General features: G+C 42.7%; 1 protein-coding gene across 1 annotated transcript in view; it reads left to right on the top strand.

The window, feature by feature from the left end:
• Positions 1-19,160, top strand: part of NUCKS1 (nuclear casein kinase and cyclin dependent kinase substrate 1) — a 37,587-nt gene extending 18,427 nt beyond the window's left edge. Inside the window, exons 2-8 of the mRNA XM_030220365.1 lie at positions 6,891-6,940; positions 11,926-12,031; positions 12,345-12,400; positions 12,954-13,103; positions 13,451-13,603; positions 13,894-14,043; positions 14,817-19,160. Coding sequence (XP_030076225.1) covers positions 6,891-6,940; positions 11,926-12,031; positions 12,345-12,400; positions 12,954-13,103; positions 13,451-13,603; positions 13,894-14,043; positions 14,817-15,007 — 856 coding nt within the window. The 3' untranslated portion in view covers positions 15,008-19,160. The remainder of the gene's footprint in view (positions 1-6,890; positions 6,941-11,925; positions 12,032-12,344; positions 12,401-12,953; positions 13,104-13,450; positions 13,604-13,893; positions 14,044-14,816) is intronic.
• Positions 19,161-19,544: the final 384 nt, after the last annotated feature.

The following is a 19,544-nucleotide window of genomic DNA, read 5'->3' as shown; positions in this document are numbered from 1 at the left end:
CCTTTATGCAGCTGAAGGGATCATCTAACTGCTTAGACTACACAGTCATGTTGGGTACAGAACTGGAAGCGTCGCCTGGGTTTGCTGACAGTTCTTCAGAGCTTCGGCTCTCTTTGCATTGTCCATTCCATTGCCCTACTCTTGGTCAGATCAGGTCTTCCACTCAGCCATCTCTCTCCTCTTTAGTCTGTTCAAAATTCTGCTGCACGATCAATATTTCGCCAAAGTCGCTATGCCCATATCAGCCCTCTTCTGAAGTCACTTCACTGGCTCCCTATCCGTTTCCGTATACAGTTCAAGCTCCTCTTATTAACCTATGTGCATTCACTCTGCTGCCCCTCACTACCTCTCCACCCTCATCTCTCCCTACACTCCTTCCCAGGAACTCCGTTCACTAGGCAAATCTGTCCTAATTGCACCCTTCTCCTCCATCGCTAACTCCAGACTCCGTTCCTTTCATCTCGCTGCACCTTATGCCTGGAATAGACTTCCTGAGCCATTACGTCAAGCTCCATCCCTGGCCGCCTTCAAATCCGGGCTAAAGGCCTACCTGTTTGATGCTGCTTTTAATTCCTAACTTGTCACCTGCTCGTATCCTTATCTCGTCTTCCTCTCTTCAATAGTTCCTTTTCCCTATGTGTCCTCTCTGTCTGCCCTACCCTTATCCCTTATTTGTCCTGTCCTGATTTAGATTGTAAGCTCTTTTGAGCAGGGACTGTCTTTTCTTCATGTTCAATTGTGAAGCGCTGCGTACGACTGGTAGCGCTATAGAAATGATTTGTAGTAGGAGTAGCTTATGGCAGCATTAGGGCTAGTAATCAGCTTTTCTGGACACCTGCTGACAAGGTGTTGCAAAAAAAAAAAAGGAAAAGGCCTGTGACCAAGATTAAGCATGTTGATGTCTATGTATGGCTCAGTCCTACCTCTTTCTAATGGTGGAACCCATCCTCTGAAGAGCTGAGCTGTATACACCGCCTATGGACAATGCTAGTTGGGACACCCTGTTGATCGTTTATGAATCATGGCTGTGGCGCCCAACTCTATTGCATAGGTACTGGAGTTGTCTGAGTACCTCGCTTGCACTGTTTGGGTGGGGTGATCTACAGGCTGCCCCCATGGACTCCAGGCAAGGGACCAAGATTTAACTCTCTCAACCCTTTCTCTTAAACCTTCTCTTTTGCACTTTGTCAGTGTTCAGCTCTGTGGCATAACTGTATCATTTTTCTGCTTGACACAGTTTCCGGAACTGACTGACCCTTGTTTACATATGTTAACAGAACGTTCTTTCTGTAACTCCCATCTGTATTGCATACAACTGCTCGCTAGATGTTCAACACATTCTAAATCAGCAATCTGTATACCATAGCAGCAACAGGAGGCTGTGACTGCACCTCTTCACAAGGTACTCAAGGAAGTCCTCGTCAGGAACTAGGCATCTCCTCTGTCAGTCCCTGTTGTGCCCAAAAAGATAGACCCCCCCCCCCCCCCCCCCTCAGTATTGGATCCACAGTGAACCTGGGTTTGTAAGGCCTCAGTTGCCTCACGATTGCTTGGTAGTGGAGTCTGCTCGCAAAGAGCCAGGAGTACTAGGGACTATGCCTTGGCGCCCCCAGGCAGAGAAGCTAGAACCCTGGATTCCTTTGGGAGGAAGATGTACCAGGCTTCAATGCTCATCTCCCATATACAGTCTTACCAGCTCTTCACGAGCGTTTTACTTGCGAAACTCAGTGAGACAGCAGTCAGACTTGGTGGATACACTCCCTATGGAGCGTGCCAAGCTTTTTCACCAGTTGATCAAGCAGCAGAAGGCGTATCGAAAGTTCTTTGCCAGGGGCACTTACGACACTTTTGATTTGGCATCCAGGATCTCTGCTCAAAGTAAATCAATGCGCAGACTTCGTGGCTGCGTGTTTCTGACTTTTTCTGTTCAGCACAGGTTGGCGGATGCCCCGGGGGGGGGGGGGGGGGGGGATTTTAACCTTTTTGGAGAGAAGTTTGTAGAGGTCACTGACCAACTCAAGAAATGCACTGATACCATCTCTTCTGTCTCTTGCCGGGCACCTGCATCAACGTCCTCATTTAGGAGGGCTTTTGGCAAGCCAGGGAATGGTCCCTACTACTATTCTAGGCACAGGTACAGTCCTTCAGCTGGTCAACCAACTCAGCCACTGTGTGCTCATTCCCGTCAACACCGTGCACCTAAGGCCCCTGCTGCTCCCCAGTCAAAGCAAGGGATGAGCTTTTGACTGGCTCCAGCAGAGTGTAGCCACAGTAAAAGTGCCCGTCCCAGATGACTTGCTGGTCAGGAGGAGGTTAAATATTTTTCACCAAAGGTGGCCTCTTATAACCTCTGACCTGTGGGTTCTTCAAATAGTACGTCTCAGATATGCCCTCAATTCTCTTCAAACCTCCAAATTGCCCACCGAAAGTTCATTCATTCAGCTCTCAGCACAGGCAGGTACTCTGCAGAGGAACTCTCTGCTCTTCTAAAGGCCCATGCGGTCAAACCCATTCCACCAGGGGAAGAAGGGCAGGGATTCTATTCAGGTACTTCCTTGTGCAGAAAAAGACAGGGGGGATGCGTTCCATCCTAGACCTGAGGGCCCTGAACAAATTTCTAGTCTGAGAAAAGTTCAGGATGGTTTCCCTACGCACCCTTCTTCCAGTGATTCAGAAAAACGATTGGCTATGCTCTCAGGACTTAAAGGATGAATATACTCACATCCCGATATCTGTGTCAAATTGTTTTTTATAACGATATGTTATTTAAATATGCAGTTTACAGATATTTGTGTTTTCTATTTGATTTTGACTTGGAACACTTTCAGTACTGCATGTTGCCTTTTGGCCTTGTGTCAGCTCTTATGGTCTTCACCAGTGTCTAGCGGTAGTTGCAACATCACAACGCAGACTGGGAGTCCATGTGTTCCCATATCTCGATGATTGGCTTGTGAAGAGCACCTCAGAGGACGGTGCTCAAGCTACTAGGGTTCATTTTTAGACCCATCTCCACCCTGTTCAGCGATTTATAGTTTATAGGAGTCCCACTTGATACAAAGAGGGTTCGAGCCTACCTCCCAGAGATGTGAGCAGACAATCTTGTCTCACTAGCATCCAGGGTTCATGCCTCTCGGCAGGTCACAGCGTGCCAGATGTTGAGATTGCTGGGCCACATGGCTTCCACAGTATACACCCATGACATCTTCACATGAGATGAGCTCAGTGGATCCTGGCCTCTCAGTGGTTTCAAGCTACAGGGAGTCCAGAAGATATCCAAGTGACCCCCGAGCTGGTACGCACTTTCTTCAGTGGTGGACAATTCGATCCAATTTGACTCTGGGTCTTCCATTCCAAATTCCTCAGCCTCATAAAGTGCTGATGACTGATGCATCTCTCCTGGGTTGGAAGCTCAAGGTGCTTGGTTCTCCCAGGAACCGAATCTTCTTCAGATCAATCTCCTGGAGCTTCGCGCGATCTGGAACGCTCTAAAGTCTTTCAGAGATCTGCTGTCTCATCAAATTATTCTAGTTCAAACAGACAATCAGGTTGCAATGTATTACACCAAAAAGCAGGGATGCACCGGATCACACCCTCTGTGTCAGGAGGCCGTCCGGTGTGGCATTGGGCTCCTTCAAGCCACTTATCTGGCAGGCGCATACACCACCCTGGCAGACAGGCTGAACAGGATAATGGAACCGCACAAGTGGTCTCTTCACATGGGCATAGCCCTCAAGATCTTCCGAGCATGGGACACCCCCTCAGTGGACCTTTTTGCTACTCAACTCAATCACAAGGTCCCTCAGTTCTGTTCAGGCTTCTTGCCCATGGTGAACTAGCGTCAGATGCCTTCCTCAGTTGGAGGACAGGCCTTCTGTATGTGCATCCTCAAGTGCATCTAGTGGGAAAGACTTTGTTGAAACTCGAGCAAGACCGTGGAACCATGATTCTGATCGCGCCGTACTGGCCACGACAGGTATGGTTCCCTCTTTTTCTGGAATTATGCTCCAAAGAACCGTGGAGATTGGAGTGTTTTTGAACCCTCATCACACAGAACGAGGGGTTGTTTCTACATCCCGATTTCCAGTCTCTGGCTTGCTGGCTTCCAGGAAAGATTCCACTAAGAGGTGTTACTCTTTTAAATGGAGGAGGTTTGCTGTCTGGTGTGAGAGCAAGGCTTTGGATCCCCTTACTTGCCCTACACAGACCCTGCTTGAATACCTTCTACGCTTATCAGAGTCTGTTCTCAAGACCAATTCTATGAGGGTTTACCTTAGTGCAATTAGTGCTGCTTATCAGCGTGTAGAAGGTAAGCCCATCTCTGGACAGCCTTTAGTTGTTCGCTTCACGAGAGGGTTGCTTTTGTCAAAGCCCCCTGTCAGACATCCACCAGTGTCATGGGATCTCAACGTCGTTCTCACCAAGCTGATGAAAGCTCTTTTTGAACCACTGAATTCCTGCCATCTGAAGTACTTGACCTGGAAGGTCATTTTCTTGATGGCTGTTACTTCAGCTTGTAGTGTCAGTGAGCATCAGGTCTTAGTTGTGGGTGCACCTTACACTGATTCCCATCACAATAGAGTAGTCCTCCGCATACACCCTAAGTGTCTATCGAAGGTGATGTCTGAGTTCCATCTGAACCAGTCGATTGTCTTGCCAACATTCTTTCCACGACCTCATTCCCATCCTGGCGAAAGTAGCTTTCACACCTTGTATTGCAAGAGAGCATTGGCCTATTACATGGAGCAGACAAGGCCCCACAGACAGTCTGTCCAGCTTTTTGTTTCTTTTGATTACAAAAGGATGTGTGTCACCGTTGGGAAATGCACTATTTCAGTTTGCTGGCAGATTGAATTTCCTTCACTTACGCGCTGGGCTGGCCTTGGAGGGTCATGTCACAGCTCATAATGTCAGAGCCATGGCTACGTTGGTAGTCCATTTGAGGTCAGCCTCCATTGAATTTGCAAGGCTGCGATGTGGTCGTCATTCCACACATTCACATCGCATTACTGTCTTGAGCAGGATACCCAACGCAACAGTCGATTTGGGTAGTCAGTGTTGCAGAATCTGTTTGGGGTCTAGAATCCAACTCCACTCTCCCAGGCCCATTTTATTCTGTTCCAGACTGCAGTCATTCAGACTGTATATAGTTTCAGGTTAATCTGTTTTACGTCCTCGCCATTGCAAGACCCAGTTGACCAATGTTTATTGTTTTGAGTGAGCCTGGATGCTAGGGATTCCCAACTTGTGAAAATATTGGAGCCTGCTTGGCCTCTGAGAAAGCGAGGATACTTAACTGTAGCAGGTATTCTCCGAGGACAGCAGGCTTCATATTCTCACAATCCCGCCCACCTCCCCTCGGAGTTGTCTCCTTGGTTATTTTTATTTTATTTTTGCTTTTGTATTGAATGGAGGCGTGCGATAGGCGGGAAGGCACTCGCACATGTGCGGTGGAGCGCGACTGTCGCTCCACAAAGCTCTACTTTTTACTTTGACAAAATGCGGACCGGGGGACATAGCTTGGTGTCCCCCTGCTTGTGAGAATATGAAGCCTGCTGTCCTCTGAGAATACCTGCTACAGGTAAGTATCCTCACTTTTCTGTCCAGCAGCTGGAATGTCTGGTTGCATTTTGCTTGCTTCATTGTTTGATTATTTATGGTTTTCTGGTAAAGTGCTTGGAGGTCTCCAGTGGGGTCAGGTGTACTGTTCATCTCCCTGACTGGGTTGTTGGCCCCAGGTTTGGCAATTAGGTTACGGTTGTTAGACGTTTCTTTGGTGTCCATCTTGGTGTAGATCTCTAGGCGCACTCCTTAAGGTTTTGGGCTACTTCCTGGGCTTTGTCGCTGTTTGTTTCCGTTGCCGGCAGGTGCTGCTCTACATCTTGGTTTCTGCAGCATCTCCGTTTAGAGGTTGTGGGCACGAGGGGATGCTCATGTCCCACCCCACTTGTGAACTTTTCTGGTACACACCATTCGTCTCTGAATTGATCTATGGGACGTAATGGAAGGAAAAATTAGTTCTTACCTGATCATTTTCTTTCCTTTAGTCCCAACAGAACAATCCAGAGACCTGCTGTTGTGTGTTACTTTCCTTTTGTAGCTTTTTAGATCTGTTGGATTGCACAAGCTATTTTCAAAGGAAGCAGTAGCAGGGGAGAGACCACAGTTGGTTTGGGCTGTTGGTTTGCTACAAGTTTCCACTGCCTCTCCCGTTTAGTTTCAGAGGTAGGAGTTTTCTCTGTTGGCTCATGGTCGTCTTACTACTTTTTTATCGAACATACTGAAAGTGAGGTTGCTGCATAGTATCATTTATGGCAAAGCTGTGGTGTTCTCTTTGTCTCCACCTGCTGGTAGATGGATATAACCCATTCGTCTCTGGATTGATCTGTTGAGACTAAAGGAAAGAAAATTATCAGCTAAGAGCAATTTTTTCCTTATGCTATATTTTGTTGTATTAAGATGTAGTATCATAAAATTTGAATGGTATTTTTCAGTAGGATGAATATTTATAATAGGTTCCGACATGGGTAGTGATGGGTGAAAGGGTTTAATGTTGGGAGTCAATTGTGCAGTGTATTCCAGCTTGTTTAGAGACTATTCTCCCACAATATTCTGCTAATATTAGACCATTATGGGTATGTTTTTTTTGTTTTGTTTTTTTAGATTTTCAGTGGTGTCCTTCCCCTTAATTTCTTAAAAGTTAAATACGGCTTCATGTAACATGTATTATCTTCCTCCCACAGTGGCTTGGGGGTCATTCTTTGGGTATTACTGGAAGGGGTATTGGTAGGGTAGAGTATACAGTGATAAAATTCTTTCTAGTGCTTCATAAATAGTGTTTGTAATCCTGCAACTTGCTGACGTTCCTCTCCCCCTTTTTTCCCCCCATCCAGGAATAGGAAGGTAGTCGATTACTCACAGTTTCAGGAATCTGATGATGCTGGTAAGTGACTTTGTGACCACCTGCCTTTTGTGTGAGCAGATATGTTTTACTTGAGCAGCTTCTGTCTGTGGACTGCTAACCTCTGCTAATTATGCCATAATTTTCTTTAAAATGAAGCATAACGCTTAGAGTGGATAGGTAAAATGTCAGAGGGTTCAATCATTAAACAGCATTGAGCTCTGGGATGGATAAATTTAATACATCGTACAGAATGAAAATATTTTTACCAAAATAAAAGCTTGTATGTGAAGTGCAGCACAGCACAGCTGGTGCTTTCCTCACAAATCCTTACTCAGGCATTCTACGCTCTGGTGCGATGGGGACCTAAGATCACATGTTTTCTGCCCATGTTCTTTGCACTTAGACTGAGAGGAAGTCGCAAAAGTTGGAGGAAAATAATGGTCACGTTATCCTGGAACAAAAGTGTTTCACAACTTTGGCTTCTGCTGTCTATCCAAGAACAGCTTTCACTCATCTTGCCCCCAAGCCTTTATAACAAACTAGATAAAATGCTATTCTTAATGTTGATAGAAATGGTATTAATTAAAATTTCAATTTGTATGTAGTTTTTTTTTTTTTTTTTTTAAAGAGCAAGCAGGATGACTTTGTGTGCCTGAATGCAGAGGACAGATGACAGTGTTCCCTCAGAAGGAAGCACCCTGAGGGATTGTCACACCTGTAATGCACACAGCCTCCTTTTGAGGAGGGTGGGGGGGGGGGGGGGAAGAAGAGACAGGTTATAAGAACATAAGGGTTGCCATATTGGGACAGACTGAAGGTCCATCATGCTCAGTATCCTGTTTCCAACAGTGACCAATCCAGGTCACAAATACCTGGCAAGATCCTCATAGGGAAGTCGTCCCATCCCCCTGACAAGATCCCAAAACAGATTTTATGCTGCTTATCCTACAAATACTCTCAACTTCAATGACTCAGTTCTGCTACAACTGGGTAGAAATACCTTTCTCAAATCAGTAGAACGGATGCGTCCTTGTCATCAAGCAGATGAAGCCATTATGTATGGGTTGTGTCCATCAACCAGCAGGGGGAGATAGAGAGCACTCAACTTTTCACAGTGCCTCATGGCCAGCTAGCTCCACTGCCTCTTCAGTATTCTCTATCTCCCCAAGCAGGGTGGCTGCAGCTTCTTTGAGCTCCATCAAAACTCTGCCTGGGGGTGGCTCCTGGCTTGCCAGTTGTTAGCCAGGGTGTTAGAGGCTATAGCAGCTTCACTTTGAAGGCACATAGATCAACCCTTTCCCTGCCTTACCCATGGCCCCGTGGATGTGGACATATTAGCTTGCTTTTCCCTGTCCTTTCCCACTCAGTGGATGCAGGCACATTGGTTCGCCTTTCCCACTTATCTGAGCCTCTGGAGTGTGTGTGTTTACCTCTTTTGCCTCTGCTTTCCTCACAGCGTTAAAAAAAAAAAAAAGGCACTGTTCTAAGTAGGGAAGTCTCATAGGTCGCGGGGGTTTATGTTTCAACTTTTTTATTGTATTATCGTAATAACAGACCATTATACAACACCAAAATGAGTATATATACATCGCAGTCAACTAAATATATCAACAACATTTTTGTAATAATTTCCCCCCCTTCCCCATTCCTCCCCTCCAACAAGCTGATATATTATTGTGATATTATTGACAAAAGAAAAGGAGTAACATCATTTACATAATAAAGTATAATAGTATCAACCTCCAATGTCTTATGTGTTTTCATTTGTTATCCTCCAGTTTCGGCTATATATTATAACCAATATCACATCTTGATCATAAGATCCCCCTCCCCCCCCATTTACCTATAAATGAGTCTTCTGTTATCACAATTGACACCCAAAAAAAAAAATATTACAGAGTGTTAAGAATTCGATTTCTCCCTCTGTGAGTCATCCCATCCAGATAACACCCCCAGATTTTTAGAAAGCGCTCTTTACGCTTGTATGTCCCTTTTGCCTCTCTCGCTTCCCAAGTAAGCAATTGGTGTACCTGGTTCCGCCAATGCCAGAAGGTCGGGTCGCGGGGGTTTAATTATGGTCTCTTGCATACCTCTCTTGCGCGACAGTTGTAATCATCGACTTACCCTACCGCCCTCCTCTGTCTTTTTTTATCTTTTCTATTTTACTTATGCTAACACCAGAGGTATGACTGTTCTTAATGCTGCATACTCATCGGGAGCTTCTTACTGAACAATCTGACTTCTGACAAGGCTGTAATTTTATTTATGAAAAGCTTCACTTAGCTTGATCCTTGAAGTGCGGAACTCTCCCCGACAGGTGCCTGTTTCGCACAACTCTGCTTTCTCAAGGGGTTGTTGTCGCACCGATCAGCAAGACAGCCTGTCCTCACTCTAGCTCCTTAACAATCTGACAAGGCTGTAATTTTATTTATGAAAAAGCTTCACTTAGCTTGATCCTTGAAGTGCGCACTGAGCAGAAGGTTTCAGTGTATCAACGATGACGCCTAAATTCTTTTTCTGGGTGATGACTCCTAACATGGAACCTTGCATCATGTAGCTATAATTTGGGTTTCTCTTTATCACATGCATCACTTTGTAATTGCTCACATTAAACATCATTGGCCATTTAGCTGCCCGGTCTCGTAAGGTCCTCCTGCAATTTTTCACAGTTCTCTTGCGATCTATTAACTTTGTCTCATCAGCAAATGTAATTACCTCACTAGTTATTACTACTACTATTTATCATTTCTATACACAAAAAGACAGTCCCTGCTCAAAGAGCTTACAATCTAGTTATTCCCATCTCTAGATCATTTATAAATCTTAAAAGGCTGTGGTCCCAGCACAGACCCCAGGAGGGAACCCCACTGTCTACCCTTCTCCATTAAGGAAACTGAACATTTAACCCTGTTCTGTTTTCTGTCTTTTAACCAGTTCCTAATTTGCAGTAGAACATTACTTCCTATCCTATGACTAATTTCATCAGGAGTCGTTCATGAGGTACTTTGCCAAATGCTTCTTAAAAATCCAGATACACAATATTGACAGGCTTACCTTTATCCACATGTTTATTCACCCCTTCGAAGAAATGTAGCAGATTGATGAGGCAAGATTTCCAATGACTAAATTCATTTTGACTTTGTCTCATTAATCCATTTCTATGTATATATTCTGTAATCTTGTTCTTTGTAATAGTCTTTACCATTTTGCCTGGCACCGACATCGGACTCAACAGATCACCCCTGGAAGCCTTTTAAAAATTTGGCATTACATTGGCCACCCTCCAGTCTTATCAGTACTCTGGGATGTATATCATCTGGTCCAGGCGATTTGCTACTCTTCAGTTCGTCAAGTTAATCCATTACATCTGCCAGGTTTACAAAGGTTTGATTCAGTTTCTCTGACTCATCAGCATTGAATACCATTTCTGCACTGGTATCTCCCACATTTTCCTGGGTGAAGACTGAAGCAAAGAATTAATTTATCTCTCCACTATGGTCTTGTCTTCCCTTGAGTGCTCCTTTTACCCCTCGGTCATCTGTTTTTACTGTGTGTTTTTGCCTCAAGTGCAATCTTCTTTTCAAAGTCTCTCTTTTTCAGTCGGATCCTCCTTTCATTTTCTGAAAGATTTTCTTTTAACTCTAATAGCTTCTTTCACCTCACTTTTTAACTATGCCAGTTGCTGTTTTTTTGGCTTGCTTCCTCCTTTTTTAATACATAGAATACATCTGATCTGGACTTCCAGGGTGGTATTTTTAATTAGTATCCACGCCTGATGTCAATTTTTGTCCTTTGTAGCTGCTGTTCTAAGATGTATAGAAAGATAGATATAAATATAGCTAATTTTTTTTTTACCATTCTCCTTACTTTATCATAGTCTCCTTTTTGAAAGTTAAATACTAACTTATTGTATGTCCTGTGTGTACTTAACTCTGGAGATTACATCAAATTTGATCATGTTATGATCGTTGTTATTAAGTGGCTCCTGCACCAAATCGTGCATGCCACTAAGGAGTAGGTCTAGACTTGTTCTCCCTCTTTGTTGGTTCCTGAACCAGCTGCTCCATAAAGCAATCCTTGATTTCGTCAAAGAATTTTACCTCCCTTGCATGCCCTGATGTTACATTTACCCAGTCGATATTGGGGTAATTGAAATCGCCCATTATTATTCCCAGTCTGTTAGCCTCCCTAATTTCAGATAACTTTTCTGCATCTGTCTGTTCCTCCTGGGCATCTACCTGCCTCTCAGCATCAAGCTGCTATGATCATTTTAAAATTAAAACCAAATTAGTGGTGCTACTTTAATCTAAGAAGCAATTGTGGAATCACTTTTAACTATGAATGTTTTCAGGTTGCACTTGATGACTTTTGGTACCTTTTTTTTTTTTTTTTGTAGATTGGATGTCTGTTAACCAATAACATCAATTAGTCCTGAACCATCCTTCATTTTATAGCAGTTCTTTGGGGGATTTCAGTCCCAAGGTTGTTCTGTGGCTAGTCTTTGCTAAAGGCTCCCTTAGCTTTAGTTACTAAACAAGGATTTATGGGGTTTTTATTTGCTTTCTGAAATGAACCACTTCAACTTGTCCTTCATTGGGTGTACAGTTCCCAACTTGTAACTTAACGTGAACTTCAGCATTTGGACAAACCTCTTTAGTGATTTGTTTAATTTTTGAGATCTGGAGACATTTTGTTCTCTGGCTTTAGGAGCAGCTGCCCATTGTCTGAACCGATACCAGCAATTTTAGTGGTTAGTAAGAAAAGCAGAGCTGAGTTTTCTGGACGTTATGTCTGATTTCTCACCTTTTTAGTACCATTTCATGGCTAATAATGCTGAACTATAGAGTTGTTTTGTGACTGCTCTAAACAAACTACTGGGCTTAAGAGCCTTATTGGAAGTCTTGATTTCTTGGATGTAGATTTGGAAAGGTTACATGGTGTTATGTATTTAGGATGGTGTGTTCTTATGATACAGATTAGCCCTGTATATAGATGTTTTTTTTTTTTTTAATTCTCTCACCCAGATGAAGACTATGGAAGAGAGACAGCCCCACCAGCCAAGAAAATGCGTGCCTCTCCCCGTGAGGCTAAAGATAAGAGACGACCTGGGAGAAACTCTCAAGAGGACAGGTAGCTGTTTTCATACTGTCCTGTGGTGATCATTACCTAGGCACTTTGCTAGTTTTACCCTATGTTTATTGGCAAGTTGGAAGTGGAGTTGCAATAAGTAGAGAAAGTGGTGGTGAGTTTTTATTTTTAAGAGACAGTGAAAGCTATGAAATATGGCATGGAATGATCATTTTATTTTTTTTAAGAAGATGACACTGTCCCTAAAATAAGCATGCCTCAATGATAATTTTATAGTCAAAACCATGTCTGGCTCAGTGTATCTCTCCCCATGCTTATTCCGTTGGGTACATTTCTTTCCCCTTTTGACTTACAGCGAAGATTCAGATGAGAAAGATGTGAAGACCAAAAAGGATGAAGCCCATTCACCAGGTAGTTGGAACTTTGTTATTGTAGAAATGGTTCATTGTTTCTTGTAGGTGAATACAAGGCATGGCGATGTAACTCCCCGTTAACATCCCTTGGGGACCACTAAGGAGGGAAGGTGTAGCTGTTGTAGTAGGACAACCACATGGAAGAAGTCTCGATGGTACTGAAGCCAGAATGACTATTACTAGTTTGTTCTTGTTATTGTAAGAGACAGTAGAACAGAAAAAATATGCTGGATGTGAGAAATTGCATAGGCATGTGTTACATGTAAAGTGGATGCCCCTTAAAAATGTATGTAAAATTTAGTATTTTGCAACTGAAAATGCTGTTGTCAGTTTTCTTGATATTGCATGTGCTGTGTTCCTTTGGGAAACTGTAGGTTTGAGGGATAACAACACACTGGCTCACTATGTAGGAGTCCAAAAAAATAAATTAGGTATGTGTAGTCGTCGGAGGTGGGCTAAAATGGTATCCTGTTTCCAGTTCACATTTTTGTAAATGTGACTTCAGTTTTCTATAAACACTTTTAAAAAAAATATATCTTCTTTTCCCCCAGAGGAGGACTTTGGCAGTGAAGATGACAATTTGGCAGCAGGTGATGCAAATGCCGACAGTGATTATGACAGCTCTAAAAAGAGTAAAGCGAAAAAAGTAAAGCCAGACAAGAATAAACGGGCCATCAAATCCAGGAAAAGAGCAGCTGCAGGTAAAAGGACTTGAGCGCAATCTGTCCATGCTGGGGAAAACTTTTTTTTCCTTTTCTCCCCCCACTGGGGGTCATTTGAGAGTCACTTTTGATCCGAAGGTGACTAATATGATTTTACCAATATGAAATTCAGAGTAACATTGTGGCAGCTTTTATCCTTAAAATGTAATCCCATAATGTTAGCAATTACTGTATGTATATTTTTAAGGGCAATATGTAACAGCTTTACATAGACAACATACGCTTCTTCAACCTTTATTTGTGCGATGAGCTGCTTCTGAATTCATTGTTTGTCCTTTTCTCATTGTTGGTTCTTCTTGCCTGGCATGGGTGGCTTTCTGCTTCAGAGGACAGTGAAGATGACAAAGAGGACCGTAAAAATGTGCGTCAGCAGCGGCAGGCAGCATCTAAAGCTGCATCCAAGCAACGAGAGATGCTGATGGAAAATGCAGGCAGTGAGGATGAGGAACAGGAGGAGGAAGATGCAGCATTCTTAGAGAGTGAGTGTCACTACAAGCTAAATTCTGCAGCAGCTAGAGTATGGGGCTCATTTTCAAAGCACTTAGCCTTCCAAAGTTCCATAGAAACCTATGGAACTTTGGAAGGCTAAGTGCTTTGAAAATATGCCTCTATATGACCGTACAGTGGTTGGTAGCAGAATGTAGAAGAATGTAAAGATGAACTTTTTTGCATAAAGTATTGTACTTACCTCATAGAGTTGTGGAACTTTAAGCCAACTGTACAGTGAGCAGACACTAGGCCCTAAGTCTTTGTACCACTGTTTCCACAGAAGATTCTGGCAGTGATGAAGACTTCATGGTGGAGGATGATGATGACAGTGATTATGGTGCCTCAAAGAAAAACAAGAAGAAAGTTGTGAAGAAATCAAAACTGGAGAGGAAAGAGAAGAAGTCACCGAAACCTCGGCTAAAGGCTACAGGTGAGTTGCCTTGTTTTCTTCCCCCCACCCCCCCAAGCCTGTATTGTAACTGAGGTTAAAAGCCACGCATGAATGCCTTTTTCCGGTGATGAGTGCAATGTGAGAGAAATTGTGATGCAGCTATTATGGCTCAGTAGGCTGCAGAAAGTGTGAAGATTTGATGTCTAATAGGATGGTGCTGCTAAGGTTTCTGGGGCCTTGTGCTGGAGTTGCTTAGTCTGTTGTCTGTAAAGCCCACTGTATGTAAAACGTAGACTGTATGGTGTGTAACTTGAGTGGATTGTGCATGTTCTGGTGAGCCTGTAATGTGTGCTGCATTCACTTATTGTGCACTAATTGCCCTCCATGGAATGAAAGCATGAGGTTTCTTGAATGGGGGAGGCTTACTTTTGCTTACTGGAGGGGAGGGAAGGGTGGCATGTTGTGTTCTGGGATTTGTGAACTAATTTTATTTTTCACAGACTTCTAGTCCTCAGGGCACACCTAGCCAGTCGAGGTTTTCAGGGTATGGGGATATCCGGAAAACCCTGACTAGCTGGGTGTGCCCCAAGGACTGGGTTGAAAACCTCTAGAGAGTGCATGGATTTAGGTTTTTGGATCTGTTTTCTAGTGTTAGTTACTGCTTGTCCAAGTTCATTCTTGACCTCTGCCACACAAGGAGGGTAAAATATATTCTGCAGTTCATCAGTAGCCCTGGTACCTTAGCATTACTGTTAGACTAGTACCAAGCAGCACAGTATAGTTTGTGCAATACGATTTGTCTTCTCCCTCAGTGACACCCAGCCCAGTGAAAGGTAAGGGCAAAGGGCGCCCCAAGGCTTCCAAGGAGAAATCCCCATCCCCTAAAGAAGAGGAAGAGGAGGATGAGGAGCCAGAAAGCCCCCTGCAGAAGAAATCAAGCCCACCAGCAGAGAAGTCTGGGGATGAGGGCTCTGAGGATGAGGCTCCGTCTGCTGAAGATTAAGCAGTTTTGAGAAGAAGGGTGGGAAATTTTATTTAAAAAAACATAAAACAAAAAAAACACACACACACACACAAAAAAAAGAAAATTCCAATAAAAACATACTTGGAGTAGAGGATAGTTTTGAGCTATAGCTTGACTCATGGGCTTTAAATGCGGTCTTTGCTTTCAGTTGTGTTAAGGATACAGTAACTTCTTTTTTTTTTTTTTAAGAAATAAACATATTACCACAACAGTTTCAGAAGATTGTCTACAGCTGCATCTTCCCCTTATAACAGAGCCAATTTCAAGGCTTAATTAAAATAGCAATGATTTATTTTTATTTTTGAGAAAAACATTTGCGTAATGTATTGTAGTTAATGCAAAGCCAGCATTATTCAGGTAGGTGTTAAGTGATAACATTTTGTTCCTCCCTTGCCATAGTGTTCATGAGCAGCTATGCTGCAATGACCAGCAGCCTAATTTGTTGGTTTGGAAGGAGGGTAGCTGATTAATTCCAGCTGAAGGTTTAGTTTTTATTTCTCACAGAAGCATGACTAGCATATTGCATCATTCAGTGATTTTTTTTTCCCCCCATCTTTCTCTGAGCACTAATATTTTGATGTGCGCTGGTCCTTCAGGAATTTTTATGTGCTGAATCACAGTAAGTCTGGGAAAACTGTTTCTTAGATTTACAAGGCAAGTCTGCTCTCAGCTGATTCCATCAGACAGGGGATGTACTGAGTTATTGGTAACTCGTTTGTATGGTGACCAGAGTTGAATCAGTCCTCATCTCATTGCATGCGTGGGGATAAAGTCCATTCTTCCATGTACACAATGAGCATAAACTGCTGCTTACTCTTCCTGACCATGTCGCACAGATTTTACAGCATCTACTCGGAGGATTCCTGGACTCTGCTAGTACAACTGGGACCTAGCTTTAGCTGAGTTTTCACTTGTGGATATGGTGGTTGCCAAAACCTGTCCCTCATTCACATGTGAGTCACTTTGGGTAACTGGTATCTGTTTTTTCTTCTCACATCCCACCTAGAAGTAAGTGTCTGAGACATCTTGGTCTTAGTGTGTATCCTCTTTTCACACTCATCCATTCATTGAGAACTTCCTGTAATCCTGGATGTGGATCACTGGTTGTATTGGACAGAGGAGACTGTAATATGTGACTGAAAGATAAAACTGGACCCACTAATTTTTACTTCCTCTGTCTTTTGAGGTTATACTGTTTAATTTCTCATACTTTTGTGCTTAAAGGTGGTGGTTCTCTTTATTTCCGATGCTTGTGTTGAGAGAGAGCAGATGTGATGGATTGGAGCTGGATGCCCTGTATTGGTTTAATTGTAAAGCATTGGAGGACATTCAGCCAGTCTGGCTGGACTGGGTTGATCATTCCAGGTTTTTACTCTTCTGTGCAGGGAGAATGGCATTAGGTGGTTGCTGCTAACTCCCCAATCAGGTTCACAATTTTCATTGTTGTGTGGTAAGTTCATGGATGCTTGAAGCCTGCCTCTTGCACTTTGTAGGGTAAGCACATCCACTGCAACCCTCCAGCTGGTGTGAAAATGGTTTGTCATAACACCTGTTATATGTAATCCAGATGTGTTTCTGGAAGACTGATAGTTCTGAGTTACTGAAAATTCTCTGTTCCGTACCTTCTGTTTTTTACTCCTGTGCATGCTCTTTCTTGCTTTGATGGCTACACAGGTTTTCTGGTAAGGAGATACTGGTCCTGCTGTTTGCTAACACACAGTTTCTAGGGCATCATCTTACCTGCCTGAAATTCTGTCAGAAGCTTAATTGAAAGTTGGTTCTTTTTTTTGTATGAGCATTAGCACTCAATATTTTAAATTCAGCAAACTGAACTAGTATGCCATCTACCCAGAAATGCTATGAGGAAGTATAACGTGGCCTTGTCAAGGTTTCTCTTAGCCAGTTTGAACCCTGAGCCTGTAATGCAGGAGGGCCGAGTTTTTAAATTCCTAGGCTCATTTAGGGCTGGGCACACCACAAAGATACACTCAGCCTCTGGGAAAGGAAAAAAGACACCTGATGCCAGCTAAGGAGGACTCCCTTAAGCCCTTGTAAGGGTCCTCTGAACTGCCCAGAGAAAGCAGAAGGAGGGGGACATCTGAATTTTGGGCCACCTTTGCCTTTCTGTGAGTTATGGGGGCTCCTAGTACTTTTAACAGTCTCAACTGCTAATCACACTTCATAAGAAGCTTCTAATAAGCTAAAATATATTGATATATGTTTGCCAGTAAGAAGAAGATTTGCAACCAGTGCGAACTGTTCTCATTGTGATGCTAGTTAGGAGTTCTATGTGCAGGAACAACCAGGACGCTTTAAGCAATCCCTGAACAAACATCCTGTTAGAACTGAAACTGGACGTACTTCTATGTAGAAAATTCTTGGTGATGGCATCACTTGGTGTACTGGAAGGGGGGTATATACAAGGCATCCACCATTGCCAGTTCTCACTCTTCAAATAGCAGATAAAACAAAGATTTGGGGCCAGTGGTCCCCATTCGTTCTTGGTGTGTTGCTCTACTAGCTCTTTGCGTTTGGTCTGTCGACCCTGTAGGTGCATTTTATTTTTTACTATTGATGCTTTTAATCTCAGTTGATTTTTAGATGAATCCTTTTTTAATTTAATTTTACTCTAACGCTCAATCTGCTTATTCTATTTTATATTCAGCAGTGGAAAGCTTTGAAATCTGTAGCATGCCTTGGTAGTGGAAGTCTTTCTCAGAAAACAGGACTGTGCATATTTTAAAGCCTAGTCTCTCAGTGGACTTTATTAGAAGTTTAGTGGTATAGCTATTTGTCATGTCTTTGGGGAAGGGGTATCAGAGCAGGTGCCCGTGACACACACCTTTCTGATGTACATCTGGGGTGATTGAGAGGTGATCCTGGTGGAGAGTGATTGCCTACTGTGTAAGGATGTATGATGGTCAAACTGGCTTGGTTATTACTGTGGAAACCACCTTCAGGCATCTTGGTGTGTCGGTGACCTCACTTGTAATATAGTGTCATATTCAGATTAATGCCATATCTATGGACTAGGGTTTTTCTAAAAATTGGGAATATTTTTTTTCTTAACTTTTGGTGTGGGGAATGAAGCCTGTGTAAGCCATGTGATCTGGAGAAGCCCCTGAAGTAGCATGTGTGAAAGTGTGAGCTTCTGTGTCCTGAAAAATTGTGAATTTTTAACTTTTCCTCTGCAGAAGCAACTGTTAAAGATATTTGTAAATAAAAGCGTAACATGATTTGTTTACAATGAACATGCTGTCAAAATTAACCTAATCCTAAAGAAAAATAAAAATAATAAAAATAAAATAAGCCCTTGTGGTCTGTTAGCAACTTTCTGTTAGTGACATCTCTCCTTGTACAGTCTATATAGCTGATACTGGTTTTAGTAACTGATCTCTCCAGGGCTTATCCTGTGACAATCGACTGTTTGCTCATTGTTAGCAGCTGGTGTCTTAGGTGGCCATTCTAGTGATGGGAAGAACAATGTGTTTGGTGATCAGGGGAAGACAAGAATACAACCAGCCCCTGGATCGTGAGCATTGTGAACTCATCACACCACTGTAAAAATGAAATCTGTGTGCCATCACAAGTAGGCACTGGTGTGTGTAAGAGATCTCTTTACCATTGGACAGTGTTTTTAAAATCAAAAGCTTTATATTGTAGCAAAGCGCATTAGGAAAGTTCTTTTGCGGTGAATAGCAGGAGTTCTGGCCCTCCCTCACCACTGTACTTGGTGGAATGCACTGCAGCAGTCTTTATAGTTCATGGAATACCTTGAGGATGCTGAACTCTGCTGCATGGTACTAAGGGTTGAGTTTGAATGTAATGTTAATGCTTTTATTTAATGGGAAAAAAATCAATATATATAAAAAAAGGGTTAAAGTGAAGATGAATTTTGTTGATCATGTTAGTAAAATTATAGAAGCAAATGTGCATTGGTAGAATTAGTGTGTTCTTTGTGATAACTTTTAATTTTTTACATATTCCAGTCTCTTGCTGTACCTGCAAAGCAAAATGAACATTAACAAAAAAAAAAAAACACATGCTTTGCTTTTATTGAAAGGGTTTTAAGGACTGTGTATCTGCTCCAGTGCTGTTAAAGTATGTGTATCCTTTGCTTGTATTTTGTATTAAGAGAAAAAAAAAATGAAAAAAACTTTACTGTTCAGCATGTCGGACTTGTGTCCTTGAGGTTTTTTTGACTGGGGGAGGGGGGGGGAATATATGGAACAAATTTTTTTTTGTAAACTTTGTTTTTAAAACTGCTTTATAAAAGGGCTTTTAACCCACCTGATTGCTCTGTGTAGTTTTTCTGAATGCCTATATTAGCTGTTAGTGATGAATTGCATGCAATGATTTTGTCCCTCTTAAAGGCAGTAGTAGTACCATGCAGTCCCTTGGCCTGAAAATGTGCACATTTACTTAATAATGCTGTGCAGACACTTTGGGAATCCAGCAGAGGGCAGTAGTTAGCCAAAGTAACTTTGTGCTCTACTGTTCTCTTTGAGTATTTGCC

Source organism: Microcaecilia unicolor, chromosome 12 (assembly GCF_901765095.1).
Source record: "Microcaecilia unicolor chromosome 12, aMicUni1.1, whole genome shotgun sequence".
NCBI lineage: Eukaryota > Metazoa > Chordata > Amphibia > Gymnophiona > Siphonopidae > Microcaecilia > Microcaecilia unicolor.
Note: the sequence above shows the minus strand (reverse complement) of the source record. Positions and strands in the feature narration are given on the sequence as shown.